Source organism: Fukomys damarensis, unplaced genomic scaffold, assembly GCF_012274545.1.
Source record: "Fukomys damarensis isolate Sample0158 unplaced genomic scaffold, DMR_v1.0_HiC HiC_scaffold_14, whole genome shotgun sequence".
In the NCBI taxonomy this organism is placed as follows: Eukaryota; Metazoa; Chordata; class Mammalia; order Rodentia; family Bathyergidae; genus Fukomys; species Fukomys damarensis.
In genome coordinates, this window is record NW_022900926.1 from 46,304,664 (window position 1) to 46,323,972 (window position 19,309).

The 19,309-nt window shown below is 37.0% G+C and overlaps 1 protein-coding gene across 2 annotated transcripts; it reads left to right on the top strand.

Moving 5' to 3' along the window:
- The first annotated feature begins 312 nt into the window (after positions 1 to 312).
- On the top strand, positions 313 to 18,629 carry Rhag (Rh associated glycoprotein). Of its 2 annotated transcripts, XM_010631109.2 has the most exons (10): positions 313 to 614; positions 7,654 to 7,837; positions 8,916 to 9,066; positions 10,461 to 10,608; positions 10,853 to 11,019; positions 12,807 to 12,944; positions 13,795 to 13,916; positions 17,120 to 17,193; positions 17,409 to 17,482; positions 18,174 to 18,629. In XM_010631109.2, the coding sequence occupies exons 1-10, from the start codon at positions 458 to 460 to the stop codon at positions 18,246 to 18,248; spliced, it is 1,290 nt and encodes a 429-aa protein (XP_010629411.1). In that variant the 5' UTR covers positions 313 to 457; the 3' UTR covers positions 18,249 to 18,629. The 2 variants fall into 2 exon arrangements, with proteins under 2 accessions (XP_010629411.1, XP_033619238.1); XM_033763347.1 differs by lacking the exon at positions 17,120 to 17,193 and having other exon boundaries at positions 18,174 to 18,249.
- The last annotated feature ends 680 nt before the right edge of the window (positions 18,630 to 19,309 follow it).

Here is a 19,309-nt window from a genome sequence, read left to right on the forward strand (position 1 = left end):
ATGTTTATGCCTGCACAGCTAAATTCCTAATTTCTTCAAGAAAGTTTAGATCTGTGTCTCCTAAAGAGTATAGCACAGTTTCTGATATTTATATAAAAAGCACTTAAGAAGAGTCTACTGAATTAAGTCCAATAGGATTTTAGATACTTCTGTAATGGACCATTTGATATCTTCCAATTTACATTGTCCGACAGATCTGGCTTCTCCTAAGATACATTGTATATTCTTCAACATATTCAAAGTACAATTATTTCAATAATATTCAAAACTACAATTAGATTACAGAGCATAATTTTTCAGTGGGTGGCACATTTCAACCATTCTTGCCCATTTCTTCTTGTGACGTCGGTGGGGTGAGAAATCTACAGCCTGATTTCACACACACAGCTCTCCTCTGTTCTTATCAACTTTTCACAGCCTTAAAGTACTCAGTGTGCCTCTGTCCTTTGCCACAAACATGAGGTTCAAATTCCCTCTCGTGGCCATAGGCCTGGAGGTAGCCATGATTGTTTTATTTCATTTGTATGTTCAGTATGAGAAAGATCAGAATATTCCCCTGCACCTGAACAACACCAGGCCAACAAAAATGGACAGCTTCCTTCTACTGTATCCTCGTGAGTAGGAAATTTGCTTCTTATTTCACTTTTTGAGTTTTCAGAATGGCAAAATCTTTGAATATTGTAATACTGTAATCTTTGAGAAACTTGTAGAATTATGTTAGTTATGAATGCTGTTGAACTACATAATCATACACATTTCTGCTGAGGCATCTGGTCTTCTCTCTCTGATTAAGGCCTCTAGATAGATTCTGTGTCTGTGAAATTATTAGAACAAGAAGTTTAAAATTAAAATAATGTATTACTTTGGCATTTCATACCTACTGCTAAGTGTCCTTCTTTTTCTCTTGAATTAATCACAAGTTCTTTTAAAGAATAAAAATATTAACTCTTACCCCCTACCTCCAGAAAGAACCATAGTGAACTTCATAGAAGAGAGAATGGAAACAAAATAGAGTGACAAAAAGGGGGCTTGAGTCCACTGTTAGAACCTAAGGTACAAGAAGGAGTATTTGAGAAAATGGAGGAAGTTACTGAAGTTTTAATTTTAATTTAGTTTAATATTGCTCAGCTACGCCAGGTTCTATCATATTCTGAAAGGAAGATAATTTATTCCTCTGAGATGAAAAAATATTGTGAGCACATAATGTACTGTCAAAGCAGAGTCCTTCCATAGGAATGGTGACAGAGGAAACAGAAATAAGATTTTAAGTTTAGAAAGGTAGGCTATGAAATAGCTAATATTATTATAGTAACAACAATTAACAACAGAGTGCTTAATATGAACGAGTCAGATTACCTCATTAACCAGAGAGGGAGATCATAGTAGATTGCTATATAGATCACTTTTTAAAAAATAAAGCGGAAGTGCTTCTAAAATTCTTTAAATAATTTAAAATAGTAGCAAAATCATTATAGTATATAGCATATGTCTAAGCTTTTAAAATAACAACTTGACACCTGTGTATTCTTTCCTACATTTTTAAAGACTACAATGGGGAATTTTGTCCTCTAGAAAATATAACCTATAATGACTTAGCAAAAATATAAAATTGAAAGTGAAGAGCAGAGTTAAGCCCCTAAGTCAGACTTGGACTCCAAGTCAAGTTGCTGTTATATTGCACAGATGTCTAAAATAACTTTTGATTAAACAAGTTTTGTAATTATTAAATGAGAGCAAGAAAACAGAATAAAATTATATTCAAGTCAATGTCTTTGTACATTTTATCTCATTTATTCATTTAATGATTTAAGTACCAAGCTTGTGCCACATTAAATTTATTGAAAGACCAAACAAATAATTATGAAAATGTTTGTTTTTCACAAAATTAAAAAAATGTCTAAAATTCCTTTCTTTATAAATTCTATGATCTGGAACAAATGGAAGCAAAGAGCTGAAATACAGTAATAAAAAGGCCAAAAATATGATCCAGGCTTAATGTTATTCAAACAAACCATATTAAGACCATAAGAGTTTAATTTGCCTAATTCAAGTTGAACTTTCTAAGTCCTAGCTCCTGCCTGAGAATTTGAGATAAAAACCAAGCTAGGGGAAGAGCACTAAAAACGGGGTGATGGTGGTGATGGCAGTGATGGCTGTGATGATGATGGTGATGACGATTCCACTCATTATATACTTGTGGGTTCTAATTTTTAACCTCAAATCCAAATCCTTTTGCGGAAGCAAAATTTGTGCCAATTTTAAATTAGGATAAGAAGAATAATTGCAACGAAGCTTACTCTGTCCCAGACACTATGTTAACTCATTTTGCACTTATTTTCTAATCCTCAACCCTTATTGTACAAGTTAGGAAGAAACACCTATAATGAAGTTAGGTTTAGACAGATTAAACAATTTGACCAAGGCACATATATATGAATATAACATTTTTGCAAAGGCAAAGAAACAGGTTTGACTATTTGAAAATGACTAAATTTTGTTGGCTCCCTTTGGATTGATCCTAAATACAATAGGCCTAATGCACATCAGTATTGGAACACAAAAGCTTGCTGAGTGTTCTGTGTACACCTGAGCTTTATGTCCTTTTTCTGTGACTTGTACTCTCTCCCAGCTACTAGAGAGAAGAGCAGGTAAGTAAAACAAAACCCATGCCTTCATGGAGATTTATGGAGTAAGTTTTGTTTTACAGTCAAGGAAAGTGAGGCTGAAGGAAACGGTTTGGTTGTCTGAAGAAATACAGATAGCGGACAATTCAAATGGAATACAAACTGCTAACTGTAGTAGAGCTAAGGTGTGTTCTCAGTGCTTGTGATGCTTCCCTAAAATGTGAAGGACACACTCTTATCTCAGCCAGGGACATAGAAAATCTAAAGACTCTATAGGATTTTATTACTTTGAGATTTCTGCACATTTACATTTTTTCAGTTGCTGCATTTACTGTTGCTGATTTTTAAGAAAATGTGGGGGCAGCAAGGAGCAAGGAAAATCCGGGCTCCCACCTTGTTCTATCCCCTGCCTTCTTGCCTCAAAACTGTGAAACGTGCTGTGCTGCTGGACAGAAAGTCCTTGGTGTATCAAATCAGCATTCTCTCCTTGGGTCTAAAATGTTTTAAAGTAAAGGAAAGTTTGATAGTACTGAATCCTTATAAAAGTGTGATTTACCTTTGATGACAGTTTCGCAACAGTGGCCCTATTAACATTGTGAGGAGCTGCCTGTGTATTATGATCTAACTTTGATGAAAGTTTCTCAACAGTGGCACTATTAATGTTGTTGTGAGGTGCTGCCTGTGTGTTATAGGGTGCTCAGCAGCACCCTTGGACCCTCAGAACTTCAATAGCATCAGCCCTCTCCCTCAAGCTGTAACAACAAAATATCTCCAGATATTGCCAAACACACTCCGGTTCTAAAACTGAGAACCACTGATGTTTTAAAATCTTGAAAATCTCCCCAAAGTGCAAAACCCCTAAAGAAATCCCTTTCCCTTTATGAGGTATAAATATACTTCTAATAGCAAAGGCTTGCAGCACAAAATCAAACTTGGTGCTTTGTCTGTTTCCTCGCTGACAAGCTGTTAAAGCAGGGTAAAAAAAGTACACAATCTTAATTGTTCATAGCCATTTTTATTCTTACATTTCATATGCATTTATTATATGTCAAGAGCCTTCGTAACTGTGGCAAGATTCTTTATTCGTTTACGTAATAGTTGAGGTTTTTGTTCCCCCTTGTGGTGAAAAATAGTAACAAACATTAGATCAAAGGTGAAGGGAAAGTTTGTAGTTAATACAAGAAATCCTGTCTTTCTCACACTAAAGGTATTTTCCACCAAAGGGAATAAAGACAGGATCTGAAGAATACTGTGATTTCTCCCAGTATGAGACATTACAGGACTAATGAAGCTACTCCAGAAGAGGCCAAAGCAAGAGGATCCAAATAGACACAGTGGGCAATTTAGTGAGACGGCCCCATAAATAAAAGCACAAGGACCTTGGTGCAATGCTCGTAGCAGGTGTTGGGGGGGCACAGGAGGAGACTGGACATTTTTCAATTCTTGATTATTGCAAATTTTGAAATCAGGAGACTAGCAAGGGGAACAAGAGCACTCTAAGAAGAAAGAAACGAATGTTTTTAAAAAATAACTTTATATAAAGATAATGGTACTGTAAAACTGGATCGCTTGTAATCCCAGCACTCAGGAGGCTGAGGCAGGAGGATTGCTGTGAGTTCGAGACCAGCGTGAGCTACACAGTGAGTTCCAGTTCAGTCTTAACTACATAGTAAGACCCTGTCTCAAAAAACAAAACAAAACAAAAAAACAGGATACTGATTTCTATTCTAACTTTGTAACTGCAAGCAACTCATCTAACTTATCTGGGTCTTAGAGTCCTAATACAACAACAAAGTAAAATAAATTGTAGATCTGGAAAACACTTGGGACATCATCTAATCCAAACCTTCTTTAAAACAGAAAAAAAAAGGAATCCCAAAAAGATATAGTAAAACAATCATAAAAGTCATGCATATATTTCCCTCCGACTTAGTTTACAATGTAAATAAATATGTACATAGAAACAGTAAGTCGTGGGAAAACAGTTTGTAAAGAAAATAAGTATACATGGTCACCTGTATTTCACAGGTTAATGTGAGTTGACAGTTGCCCGTTAGCAGGCCAGGTGAAATCCTGGTTCTTGGGCTCCCTAAATAACCATGGTGTGAGGATTGATACCATACAGTTCAATACCTGGAGGAGACGCATTGGGACAGAAAGAGAAGGCCTCAGATGATTCCTTTGGAGGCTCCAAAGCCAGGATTGTCCAGCTTTGGACAGTCCTGACTTGAGGAAACACTCTTGGGAATCAGTAATGAGGCACAGACTATCCTGGCAAAGGGGTGTGACATGAGCAAAACAAGAGTGTTTTCCAGAGAGAAGTAAGGTTATCCAGCAGCATTCCCACAGCCAATGGAAATGGGAGGTATAAATCCTTTGATTCTAAAGCGAGAGTCCAGGCAATGTGTCACAGCATCCACTATGGTAGGCAAACCTGAGTGGAGTATCATAGTCTCCCACCCTCAAACACAGTCTCCAGAGCTGATGGTGGAACTGAAGTAGAGGAGAAAAAAGGGTACTAATCTCTCTGTGCACCAGGCAGGCCAGAGCACTGCCTTGGTTATCTTAACACTCCCAGGTTGGACTGGCAGCAGTGACCCTCCGTTCCTGTGTTCTTGATGAAAGAATTGAATCAAGACACAGGGCAGCATTGAAAAAGGAAAAGCGGGATTTGTTGCAAATGAAATTGGACAAGGCAAAAGTTCTCCATTAAGGGAAACAGCAGGGAAGAGCTAAAAGGGTAGTTGCATTACATACAAGTTTAAGTTTTATTTAAATGACTGGAGTGAGGAGGGGATATCTGCCTTTTCAGCCCATACAATCCTTGTAGTCCTTTCAAATGTCAATAAAATAGGAAAAGATCTTGACATAAGTTACTGGTGCAAGATCTGGTAAAATATTCCCTGTATGGCACCAGGACTCTAGTTGGGTACTTCAGAGATGATATTTTCCCTGGGAACAACCCTTAACTGAGGTCTTAAGCCAATGTGGGCAGATCTTAAAATGTTAATTTTATTCCTTTTTGTATCAGTGGGCCTTCAGGCATGGCAACTAGGAACATTAAGTCCCTCCTTGATTTATTTTCAAAATTGAGTTGTCTGGATATCTTGGTTGACTGTATCATGACTTTGTGCAAGATACAGTATGGCCTTAAGATCTCATTGCACTGTGTAGGAGCAGTTTTTATTAAATAACCAAATTCATAAAGAATAAGAGACTTGATTCACCCAAGGTCACACAATCATGTATTAGAATTAAAAAACCTAAACCAGCTGGAGATTTAGCTCAGCTGTTTGGTGGCCTGCCTTGCAAGCACAAAGACCTGAGTTCAATCCCCGGTACCAAAAAATAAGTAAATAAAACCTAAGCCAAGATCTCCAGATATCAGGTCAGGTGTTTGTCCTCAGGCAGAAACAGCTGGTATGTTGGCTTAGTGCTCCATGGTTTGTAAAGTACCAACATAGTCATTATACCATTTGACTCAAATAATAATGTGGTTAAGATCCCACGGCAGCCGGGCGAGGTGGCGCACACCTGTAATCCCAGCACTCAGGAGGCTGAGGCTGGAGGATCGTTGTGTATTCAAGACAAGCCTGGATTACATAGTGAGCTCCAGGTCAGTCTCAACTACATAGTGAAATCCTGTCTCAAAAAAAAAAACACCCAAGGCTGATATGAGACTGTAGTCTATTTGTTTATTCATCCTTCAATTGAACTTACTTTGCTTCTTCTCCTACATTCAGGCTACCATGCTGAGTTCAAGGGAGTAAAAATGAGTGTGTCCTAATCCCTTCAATCAAGAAACAGGTTGGGGTGCAGCTCAGTGGTAGGGCACTTGCCATTTACACAAGGCCCAGGGCTTAATCCCCAGCACTACCAACAAAAACTCTATCTAGTACAGCAGATGGGACCTTCATTGACTTATTATCACTGTGTGGTGCATGCTAAATAAATGATAATACAATGAGACAAACGATAAAACTAAAGTCTACACAGAAAGCTGTGTAAATAACAAAAAAAAACATTAATTTTCCCTTGAAATATTGGGACAGTCCAGAGGAAATGATATTTCTACTGTGCTTTGCAAAGCTCTCCTTGGGTGGACAATCATAAGAAATTCTTCAGGGAAAGGATGAAAGTCACACACATGATGGCGCATAGCTTTCTAAAAGGTTTAAATGCTGAATGACCTGCATGTTGTCACGGCAGGCAGCTAGCCAGCGTGCAATGCACTTACCTAGCTCTCGGTCTCATCTCTGATCACACATACAATGGGTGCAGATCTTGAAGAGAATGAAACCAGAGAGAAATGCCACAGCAAGCAGTAATCATGACAATCATTTATTCCCAGTTAACGCTCCCTTCTTGTGGTGTTTTATACAAAATTGGTAACTTTTAATAAATGAAATATGTACAGGTGATTGAAAAATATACTTGAATGTTGAATTTGTAAAAATTTACCACAAAGACACATTGCCATTAATCCCCCTCAGAATACATCCCCTCACTTTAAACACACTTATGCCATCCTTCTTGTCCCTTTCTGTCCAGTTCTGGAAGAAGTCTTTTGTGAATGTCTTTACAAGGTACCATAAAAAAAAAATATATGGTGAATGCTGCTACCCAGTGTCACCCAATGGAAAGGTAAGTTCACAAAGGCCTTACAGTATGACCTCATCCACAGTACTCATAGCATCTAGTACTTCTGCTTGTTCCCCAAAGTCAAAATGACCACTAAAGATAAGCATTTTGAATAGATTCAGGACATCCAGGCTATCACAAGAGAGGAACAAAAGACACCAAAAAGGATTTCTTGCACTATGTCAGAAAGTGGCAAGAATCGATGGTACGCGTCTTTGCAGTAGAGGGCGTATTTTGGGTGTACTACAGAGGATTAGTGGCAATGTGCCTTTTACTGTAATAAAAATCTTTGAAGTCTAAACATACAATATTTAGACCACACATTGCACTATAATGTAATGGCGGGGGGCTCCACTCATGCAGACTTTTTTCCTTTGCTCTTTTTTAGTATTTCAAGATGTGCATGTGATGATATTTGTTGGCTTTGGGTTTCTTATGACCTTCCTGAAGAAATATGGCTTCAGCAGCGTGAGCATCAACCTACTCATTGCTGCTCTGGGCCTCCAGTGGGGCACTATTGCACAGGGCCTCATTCAAAGCCATGGACAGAAATTTCACATTGGAATCAAAGAGTAAGCATCTTTGCTACAGTCTGTCTGAATGTTTGTGTCCCTTGCCACCCAAAAATATATACGATGAAATCTTAACCCTTAACATGATGATGTTAAGCAATGAAGCCTTTTGGAGGTAAGTAAGTCATGAGGGCAGGGCTCCCATGAATGGAATTAGTGCCTTAGTTATTTTCCTCACTGCTGAGACACAATACCCAACACCCTCAACTATAAGAAAAGTATATTTTGGCTCACATTCGGTCCATAGTGGGCTGGCTCCCTGGCAGCATGGGGAATCTGTTCATCTCATGGTGATCCTGAAGCAGAGGGCTGAGGGAGAAACCAGAAAGGGAGATTACCTTCTGTGTCACTCCCACAGTGACCCATCTCTTCCAACCAAGTCTCACCATCTAACTGCGAGTAACAATGATGCTCCTATAACACAATTGCCTTCTAAAAGTCCTGACTATATTCAAATGAGGCTTTCTGGAGAAATCTACGCATAAACTATAACAGTATCCTTATAAAAGAGGCTTGAGAGACTCCTCATCTGTGACCATATTGAGGACACAGTTATAAGACAACATCTATAAACAAAAAAGCAAGTCCTCACCAGAAATCAAATCTTTCAGTATCTTAGACTTCTTTGCCTTGAGAATTATGAGAAATAAATTCCTAATGTTCATAAGCTACTCAGTCTATGGCATTTTGTTATAGTAGCCCAAACAAACTAAGACAATCCTCTTCAGCCCATGCTTTTTCTAGATCTATTATTTCCCTTAGTTTCATTCAGGCTCTGAGCTGTCTGGTGAATGCCTCCTTAAGCAACAGAAGTTCATTGAAATCTAAAAATCCAGGCTGGGGATTAGCTCAGTGATTCTGATGCCTGCCTTACAAGCACAGGGACCATATTTTGATCCCCAACACAAAAAAGAAAAAAGAAAAAGAAAGGAAAGGAAAGGGATCTAAGAAGTTCCTGGGAGGATCTGGTGGGAGAGAGGCTTGCACCCTGTAAAAGCTGATGCAATAGTCCAAACTTTCAACTCAAGTTTGTCTTTGATGTACTTTACTCTTCAATTTATTCTTTCTTTTCCCTCAGAATGATCAAAGCTGACTTTAGTACAGCAACAGTTCTAATTTCTTTTGGAGCTGTCTTGGGAAAAACAAGCCCCATCCAAATGCTGATCATGACAATTCTAGAAATTGCTGTTTTTGCTGGCAATGAGTTTCTGGTTGATGAGATATTTAAGGTAAGAGTGAGGATTTATACTTTCCTATCTCTGAACATCAATTCTGACTGCAATTCATAAAGCAGGAAAGTCTACAAAGGGGAAACTTTAATGGTCAGAGTAATAATAGCCATCATTTATTTTTTATGTCTACTCAATTATTCTCATTCATTGAGTGCCTATGATAAAAAAGGGACTCCGTAAACATCTTAATTCATCTTCACAATGATAACATAAGATATGTATCACTTTTATTCCCATTTGTACACAATAAACCTGGTGGTCAGAGGTGTTAAATGACTTGCCTGGGTCTGTATTTGAGTTCACATTTTTTAACTCCACAATTCTTTATCATACTGTATTATCAATCAATGATCAATTCCTATTTATATTTCAACTACTAGGTGAAGTGCTATATAAAACCTTATATAAGTTTTTGTAAAAGTCTGTATCAAATTTCTTTTCCTTCATAAAAATTGCACAGATTTTCTCCAAGTATAATAAATAGAACATTTTTACAGCTCTCTAGGATTTTTTATACTTCTATTGCACATTATATTCGATGACAAATTTAACAATTTTATAGGTGTAAGTGACTCTGTGACACAAAATAGTCAAGGTCTCTCCATACAGAGCTTACAAGCTAGTGGGTGATAGAAAAGTCAAATTAATAGTTATATATCCACCCACTCAAAGACACAAAGAATAATTAGGGGATGGGTGTAAGAAACTGTAACTAATTTAGAATGTAGAAAGAAGAAAGAAGGGGGCTGTCTGGGCAAGTGATGTTTAAGCTGGACTTGAAATATATTGAGCAGTTCCTCAGTAGCTAAGGAGAAAATGCACTTTAAGCTGCTTCCATCCAAGTACGGATCTGCAGGGGAACTGGATATGTCTATGTCTAATCAAAGACAGAACACAGCTATGACATTCTTGGCACTTCAACTTGAACCAATTTGAAAATCTTAAATCAATATATCTGTATCATTTTCCTGTCTTAAAAAATATAGAGATCCCTGCAGGCTTGGCACTCTGAACTTTCCTGTAGAGGCAGAAAATGGAGGATACTGGGTTAAATACCTGCTATGTCCTAAAGAGCAGACTAAAATATGTCTCTTCAAAGCAGTCTTGGAAGTCAATTGGTTTTCATGTCATCATACAGCAAAGTGAAAAAAAGTATGCAGAAAAACTGACATATTGAAACTTCAAGTCTTTGGGAAACCAAGTCTCATTTTTCTTAACCCATTTTTTCTCCTTCTTTGACAGATAAATAGATAGATAGATGATAGATAGATAGATAGATAGATAGATAGATAGATAGTTAAATAGATAACTAATGAAGTCATTCTTTCACTGATTTTCCTCTTTAACTCTGTTTCACTTCTATTTACACAAATGTCTTTTTGTCTCTTCAGGCCTCCGACATTGGTGCATCTATGACGATCCATGCTTTTGGAGCTTACTTTGGCTTGGCTGTAGCAGGAGTCTTATATCGATCTGGCCTGAGAGAGGGGCATAAGAACGAAGAGTCTGTGTACTACTCAGACTTATTTGCAATGATTGGTGAGTGGGGGTGAACTTGCCTGACTTCTGTCTCTTGTGTCAGGCATTCAGGAAAGTTAACTTCAATGTCGGTGCAAAGACGATCAAAAAAGGAACCTCTTTTGAAGACTGTTTTGCTCAATCCTCTTGTTTTCTCCTTAGATGATTAGGCCTAGAGTCAGAGATGTCCTCAGTGTCCAGAGCAAGCTACCTTCCTCCAATAGACTCCCCCATTTGGAACTAATATCCTCCTTGTGATTTGCAGGGACTCTTTTTCTGTGGATATTTTGGCCCAGCTTCAATTCAGCTGTTGCTGAACCTGGAGACCGCCAGTATAGAGCCATTATCAACACGTACTTCTCTCTTGCTGCCTGTGTTCTCACAGCCTACGCAGTATCCAGCCTTGTCATGCACCGGGGCAAGCTCGAGATGGTAAGAGCCACGTTATCCCCCGTGGAAATAATGTTGCTTAGTGACACTGACAATTGCTCAATTAGTATGTCATTTCTGCATCACTGCTGAATACCAGGACAAATGACAAAACTGCAGATCTTGGAAAATGTTTTTTGTTTTGTTTTGTTTTCCATTTAAAGCAAAATTTTAATTTTTTTCTCATTGAGTTTATTGGTACTTTTTAGGTATACAGTACATTTACATTCATTATTGGGATCTTGTACCTTTACATGACAGGTCTTGGTTCTCAATTTTTCCCCTTACCCCTGCCCTCCCTTCACCCCCTGAAGCTGAAGAGGAAAGGAATATCATAGCTAGGCATGGTGGCACACATCTGTAATCTCAGCACTAGGAGGCTGAGGCAGGAGAGTCTAGGCAAGTCCAAGGCCAGCTTGGGATACATAGTGAGTTCAAGAACAACCTGAACTACATAGGAAGAAAAAGAAAGAATAACATAATTTGTTATAAAATATGATGAGGACATGTATTTCAATTTTCTACAAATTGTATCATGAGACAATTAAAAACTGGACAAAAAAATTATACATGTACAGCATGGTGATTTTATTTTTGTAATAAGGATTGAACCCTGGGTCTTCACGCTGAGCTACTTCTCTCCAGTTCACTTTTTAGATTTTCATCCAGTGTCTCACCAAATTGGCCAGGCTGGGCTCAATTTTGTCATCTTCCTTAGCTTCCAAGAATGGTGAGATTACAGGCAAGGCTTGGTAGTTCTCTTTTTAAAGATATCCTTTCCTGCTCAATTAACAAAGCTAGCAGATTGTCGTTTCTGAGGAATTCTGCTAAACAGAAATGGATCCCTCTTTCATCTTCAAATGTGCTCAGCACTATGACACTTATAAAAGTTGCTGTCTTTCATGTGTAAATTTCATCGTCTCCACCTTCCCTCTTTGACAGTTGGGATGTTACAGACTTGATAATACACATGGCAATGATAGTCTTCTTTTGGATCATAACAAATGTGCAGTAAAGCCTGCATAAGTACCCAAAACACTACTATAATATTTGTTCTATATAGCACCCCCCCACTACAGCTCCTTTTGATTTTCTCACATTATCCTACCACTGATTCCATCTACCCGATGACTCACCCACTACCAAGGACCATGGTAAGAAAGATATCAAATGTCACTTGCTTGGAAAAGAGGCCTGGTGTAGTCCTAAAGATTCCTCTATGTTAGTTTATAGTTTTACACGGATCGTGTCATTTTTATGCTTCTGCTTTAATGGTTGCTATGATTATGTCCTCTCCCCCGACCCCGGAGCTCATAGTGGGCTTGGGGGAAGTGACTGGATTATGGGGCAGGTAGGTAATATGTAGTCAGGAGGCGGGCCCTGGTTAATTTGAGTCACTGTGGGCATGACCTGGAAGGGTTTATCTCATTCCCTGCTCCGCCCTTGTGTCTCTGCTGCCTGCGCATTTGACAGGACATGAGCAGCTTTCCTTTGCTGTGCTCCTCGGCCATACCTTCCTGCCTTAGAGAAAGTGGACTATGGATTAAAAATGTGAGCCAAAATAAAGTTTTCCTTTAAGTTGTGAGTGTTGGGTATTGTGTCCCAGTGAGTGAGGAGAAAGTGACTGGGACGACTTTGACAAGTAAGACTCTTTGGGTTAATGTTCATTGTATTGCTCCATTTATGTCAGTAGCCCTTTGAACTTTGCCGGGGTCCACTGAGCTCTGAATCCTTCCAGTCCTGATCTTTGCCTCATGCAGCTCACCTTACTCACGATTCTGCCTCTATAGGTTCACATCCAGAATGCTACCCTCGCGGGAGGAGTTGCTGTGGGCACCTGTGCAGACATGAACATCCAGCCATACATCGCTATGCTCATTGGGAGCATTGCAGGACTCATCTCTGTGCTTGGATATAAGTTCCTGACGGTAAGTATGATAGACGCTCGGAGTCAGATTTGAATCTGCGCGATCATCGTTCACATTTCTCTCTCAAAAAAAAAAAAAAAAAAAAATGTGATGTTTCCTTTCATAAGTATTTTCTTCTCTTAGAGGCTTTGCCTTCCACTCAGAAATGCCACTTACATTTCAGCAGTCCTATAGACTTCCCTGATTTCTGTGAGGCAGAAGTGACTCAATATCAGTTATTTATAATTTAGTATGAATCTAGTGTTATATCCCGTGCTGTTTTCCTCCAGGGAGTTTGCACTGAATATTTTGTTGTTGTTGCTGTTGTTGCTGTTGTTTTATCTCCTTTGTATAACTAAGGATTGTGTCTTAAGAGATTTGGGATGTCACCAGATAAGAAGGAGAAGGACCTGGAATCATGCCACAGACCTGGCCATTAGTGACTGCAATGAGTTTTGTCACCAATGCACTCAAGTCACTTGACTTAAATGGACTGCACATATTGATGGAGAGCTGAGCTATAAATAGACTTTATTCTGGGTGGAAGAGGAAATGGGGAGATGGCATAGGTCAGAGGATACAAGTAGCAGGTTTGAAATGTACATAAAATTCATGCTAAATAAGTATATTTATTTTGTGGCTGTTCATGCCACAAAAACAACAAAAAAGATAAATATGAATTTGATGGAAATGTTTTCTTTAGTACAGTAACTTTTTTTGCTAACCATATATATTGTATAACATCATGTTATATATCTTAAATATACTAAATAATATTTAATTTATAAAGCTTTCTTCTGCACATTTACTGCTGTTATGAAGCTGTGTGTATCTAACAAAATAATAGCCTTTCCTCTTTTCATGATTTTAGCCATTTTTTGCTTCTACACTGAGAATCCATGATACATGTGGAGTACACAATCTGCATGGCTTACCTGGTGTGATAGGAGGTCTTGCAAGCATTGCGGCCATAGCCCTGGGAGTGGCTCATGTGTGAGTAAAACAAGGAATTTTCCTTTCTACTGATCCTGTGCTGTTTTCTCTGATTCTTTGAACTTTCCAGTGATGGAGGGGGCATGTTTTGTTTGGCATCCCAGGCTGAAGTTTATAAATATCAACTTTACTGGTAAAAAAGAAACACAACTGAGAAAAAAAACTGTACTGGAAGATGTGATTTAACTAACATTACATGTTATTTTAAATCTCCTTTCCATAGACAACTGTCTCATAACAGTGCAATTAAATAATCACAATCAAATTACAGTGGGTTTGCTGTTTTTCTTGGTCCCACCAAAATGGAAATGGGACCGAAGAGTTGAATATTAATTTTTATGCAGTCCATGTGAAGAGTGAGTTATCCTAATGGGGAAACTGGTTAGATCTAGGAATCAGGAAGACTTGTCCTGACTTGGTACTTATTACTTATGTGACCTTTGACCTGTCACTCAATTTCTCTGCTTCTTAGTTTCTTCCTCTGTAAAGTACGATTGCAGTATTTATTTTGTAAAAATCTCTCCTATCTGTAAGAGCCCTAGCTTTTGCCCAAAGAGGGTAAACATATCTATCAAATTGCCAGAGGAAAAACTGCAAAACCAAACCCCAAAGAATAAAAGTGATGTCATATGCCATCAGTTGTTATTTTAAGACAATAAAATTGGAACAATTTGATATGAATATGGAATATGAAAAACAGCTGGGAAGATTAGAGATTACAGATCATTGAGAGAGTAACTACAGAAGAGTCAGAATGTTCAATTTTTAAGCCAATTAAAGCATAAAGAAAAAGTTGCATATTAAAAACTTTAATTTTAACAGATTAAAATTTTAATCTTAGTACTAGTACATTTTTGTTTGTTTGGTTTTTTTTTTTTTTTTTTTTTTTGGTACTGGATTGAACTCGGGTCCTTGCGCTTGCAAGGCAGGCCACCGAACTGCTGAGCTAAATCCCCGGCCCCACTAGTACATTTTTAAAAAATACCCATTTAATCATGTTTTACTAGACAGAAATTTTGCTTCCTAATTCAAGTGTATAGTTGACAAATTTATCTGTTTTCCTTTTTTTAAACACTTTAAACATCTGTTGCAAATTTTAAAGACAATTTTTTTCCAAAGGTAAAACAAATACTTTTATGGCACATTATAAAATCTGCACAGTTGTATCAAGTGTTTTTCCCTCCCATGTTTCTATCAATCTAAATTTTGGTTAAAACATAATTCCCTGTTAGGAGTATTTTTTAAATGTTAGGAGTATTTTCAATTCTCTGCAAGACCTAACAGACTATTGGGTTCAAACCCTAAATATTTTAATGCAAATCAAGCATGATGAAGCATGAATCAATGAGCTCGGCTCCTAAGTGGCAGAGTATCATGTACTGTATAAAAACCCTAAGAGATGCCTCATGACTAGGAATTCTTGAGCAGCATCCCTAGATTATTAAGACAACAAGTTTAACAGCCTACCCATCTCTTGAAAGCAGATCCTCACTGTAAACAGGCAGTGAGTTAGTTTTATGACTAAGAGTTTAATCCTTGGATATGCATGTTTAGCAGTATCTTCTTAATTTATTTGTAGAGGGAGAATTTCAGTAACAGCAAGGAAAGGGGAAGAACAAAAAGCTTTTACTGAAACCCTCCCTTAAGCAAAAATGCTATTAATCTTGCTTAACTCAGAGTTTCCCAAGCCTATTTGATAATAGAGCAATTTTTATTAAAAGTGTCTTTTTTAACACTTATAAAAGATCTTGCAAAATTCCTATAAAAATAATGGTTTAGAAAAGAAGAAAATCAGTTTCTTACACATCAGATTGATAAAGAATAAAGAATAATACTGAAGGGTAGTCAAAGTAGAGATATAGTGATACAAATTATACAATTTCTGGTTTGGAAGAGTCTGTAAAAAATACATATAATCTTCTCTTGATCATATTTTTAAATAGATTTTACTTTAGGAAGATAGACAAGTTTAAAAGTATACTCAGCATGTTCTTACAGGATTTTTTTTTTAAAAAATCAAACATTGATCCCAACAATGAATGTAACTGTACTGTATCCCTAAATGTACCAATAAACTCAATAAAAAAAAAAAAATCAAACATTGAGAGCAATCTTTATATTAACCTGGAAATTGCATAGTACATGCAAGCAGTCTATTATTCTGCAGCAATTCCACTTATAGTGTAGATCTATATTTACTGACATTAAAAAAACTGAATATTTAATGGGAAAATCAGTACTATAACAGGAGTGCATTTTCATAAATATACATGGCTTGAGCTTAAATTTTTATTCTGATAGGATTTGAGGCACATTAAATTTCTACCCTTCTTTTTATTTTATGATCTCACATTTTTATAATTATATCATTACTTTTGCAATTTTTTATATATTAGAAAAATGTAAACCATTTGTATAAAGATAAAAAGTCGGAGTTTAGTTCATTCTTTGTGTTCTAGTGATTCTTTGGATCGTGACGTTGAAGCACCAATTAATTCTAACTTTCTAATTATTTGCTTCCCTGGAATCACTCATTCAATCTTTCCACAACTATGAATCGCCTGCTATGAAGGGCACTGAGACACTCACACTCCTTGCTTATGCGTCACTCATATATCACCTTCTGGATTTCAATTGCCTTCTATCACCTCTTTCTAGTCCCAACATTTTTAGGTAACTACTTCCATAATGATAGACACATACTTAAATGTCTTCAATGATTCTGCCATAACTACTGAAATCTGACCTTGACCTTATTGATAAATTTTCTAATTTCACTCTGTTTCTTCAGAGTGTGGTGAGGAGATGGTGGCTCATATTGTTTTATATTTTACTCCAACCTCGTTGTCTAAAATAGAAGCTGACACATCGCTGGTACTCAGTATTTACTGAATCAAATGAGGGAAGGGATCCGTTTTTTGAGAGCCTTAAACTCTTTCTAAGAAAAGAATTGTTATTATTCCTGAAGATGCATTAGAAGGTCGTTCTTCTTTAAATGCACCTAAGAATTTTCTAAACTCCTCAGGAGTTTCAAAGAAAAGGAAAAGATGAAACAAAAAACGAACAAACGTCTATACATCTGCTAACGTGCAATGCTGTACTTTGTCCTGAAGATGGCAGACAACACGTCGGCCTTCAGTAGGTAACATTCTTTTGCTAGTTTCCAGGAAAAAAACGTAGTTGTTTTGTGTTTGGCTTCTTAGGTCCACGGTAACCAGGCAGGCAAAAGCACTGGGTTCTTCCATCGGAACAGCAATTGTTGGAGGTTTGGTTACAGGTCAGCACGCTCAGTGTTTCCCTTGCCCCATGCTCTCAGTTTAATAGATGATTAATAAGCAAGTCAACCGGTACATTTAAAACTATTCTAAGCCTCTAGAAGTAAGGCATTGTGTCAACTCAAGGGGATGATTTTATAGCACTATTTAATTACTATGTAAGTATATTTGCCTCTGCATTATCATAAAATGATTTATTTTCCTTTTATCTTTATAGGTTTAATTCTAAAGATACCTTGCTGGGAACAGCCCCCTGACGAGTACTGCTACGACGATTCTGTTTACTGGGAGGTACTGTATAGTGTTCTGAAAGAAAATATAAATGATAAGTCCACTAGTGGAAATTTGCTCACCTTAAGACTACATGCCTGTAATGCGTATGTATGATGCGACTGGATGAACTCTCCAGAGAAGCAGAGACACTGTGTCCAGCCACATAAAATTACAACTTATGGTATCTTCTAAAGCAGAAGCTCAATGAAGAAAAGATACTTAGTTGGCAAATGTCCTTTCACTCCCCCCAAAAAAATATTACTGATAAAAATGATAGGGGTACTGGACAACAGTATGAATATTATACCAAGTATAAAAGTGGACAAAAGCAAATGGAACTCGTAAGGTTGAAAACTTAGGATATACATATGAAAAGGGCCTATATATCAGAAAATGTCAGCTTCTTTCTCTCCTCTACTTTCTCCCTCTTTACTCTGCTGGCATTTTCTCCTAACATATTTCCTGCAAGGCTTAACAAGGGGAGATGCTTGGATATTTTCAGGGAGAAAAGGTTTGGTAAAGAGGGAATGTAATCAAAGTGGATGAGATAAATATTGTTCTTTTAGTTTTCCTCAACTCAAACAATTTTTATTCCTAGTTCTTTCTAAGCATGTATAATAATTACACAAAACACTTCTGTTTTGATACTAACTTAAGACAGGTCCAGAAAAAGAAACTACTAAGTGTCTCAATTTTATTTCCTTTGAAGGTCCCTAGGTGGAGAGAACATGATATTCACTTCCATGAACATGAGGACCACAAGCAGCTTGAACGTGAAGTGTAGTATTGTCCTGTACTCCAGTTTCCTCTCCCATTGCCTAGAGTCAAGTTCAAATAAAAAAGCAGCATCAAATAAGAGCATGGAGCAGAGTAAATAGATGCTCAATCTAAGTGCCCAGTATAAAAATGTCTTAATGTCAAGTGCTGCCTTTAGATATTCAAGTGATTGTTTAATTGAAGGGTTGTGGCTGATAGATAATGTCAAATGGACTGTGCTTAGTATCTGAAAAATTTCTTTGCCGCTGGGTAGGTACTTGCTGAACATGTGCTGTATGTTCTTGAATTTTTCCCCAAAGAGAGAGATTGATATAGAAATCAATACTTCTTAGTTGTGTCAGTTTCTTAATGTAGATACTATGCCTTTAGTCTCCCCAATTATATAACCGAAGCCAATGAAACAATAATATATGTATAAACCTATATAAGAAAAATGAAGAAAATGTATGCATATAAAGCAGGAATATTATTGTTTTGGTAGTGCTTTTTCAGTTTAAAATAGTCATTTCAGCAATATAACATCTTTGCTTAAATATTCTTCTTTGTAATTCCTTTTTGCCTGTGTCCTATTTACAGTAAGAGCTCAAATGCTACCTAACCAGACTATTTTATATAAAATTTCAAAGAATAAAATGCTATTATAAAATAAAGCATAGTAATTTTTGGTGGTTGGAATTCATTTTAGTGGCAAGCCCAAAGACATAGTTCTCAAATTTAATCCATAATTAATTGAGATAAGTATAATTAAACTTAAGTGTTTGCTATTTTTAAAAGCAAGTAACTGTCGAGAGTTATAGGCTAATTTTTAAAGAACTGAATTTTAGAAAAGGTAACTGATAAACATAGAAAACAATTTTTGGAATAACAAATGACTTTTTTTTTTTCCAGTGTGGAAGCTTTTTAGATATTTCTGCTATCTTTGAAGTCAGAGAAACTTTGGCAGAATGTTTATAAGTATCAAGAAAATGACCTCCAGCATAATGAACTAATAATCATAATTAATATTATCCACAGCCCCATTTGTGAATATTAGAACTTAAAAGTTGCAGTTAGCAATAGATTATGTTA

What these genes read in the sequence shown, in the direction of transcription:
- Rhag (XM_010631109.2), top strand. Translation starts at nt 458, where the DNA reads ATGAGGTTCAAATTCCCTCTCGTGGCCATAGGCCTGGAGGTAGCCATG. An exon ending in GCCCTGGGAGTGGCTCATGT is followed by an intron (nt 13,917 to 17,119) that starts GTGAGTAAAACA and finishes TTGGCTTCTTAG; the next exon opens with GTCCACGGTAACCAGGCAGG. An exon ending in ACGATTCTGTTTACTGGGAG is followed by an intron (nt 17,483 to 18,173) that starts GTACTGTATAGT and finishes TTTCCTTTGAAG; the next exon opens with GTCCCTAGGTGGAGAGAACA.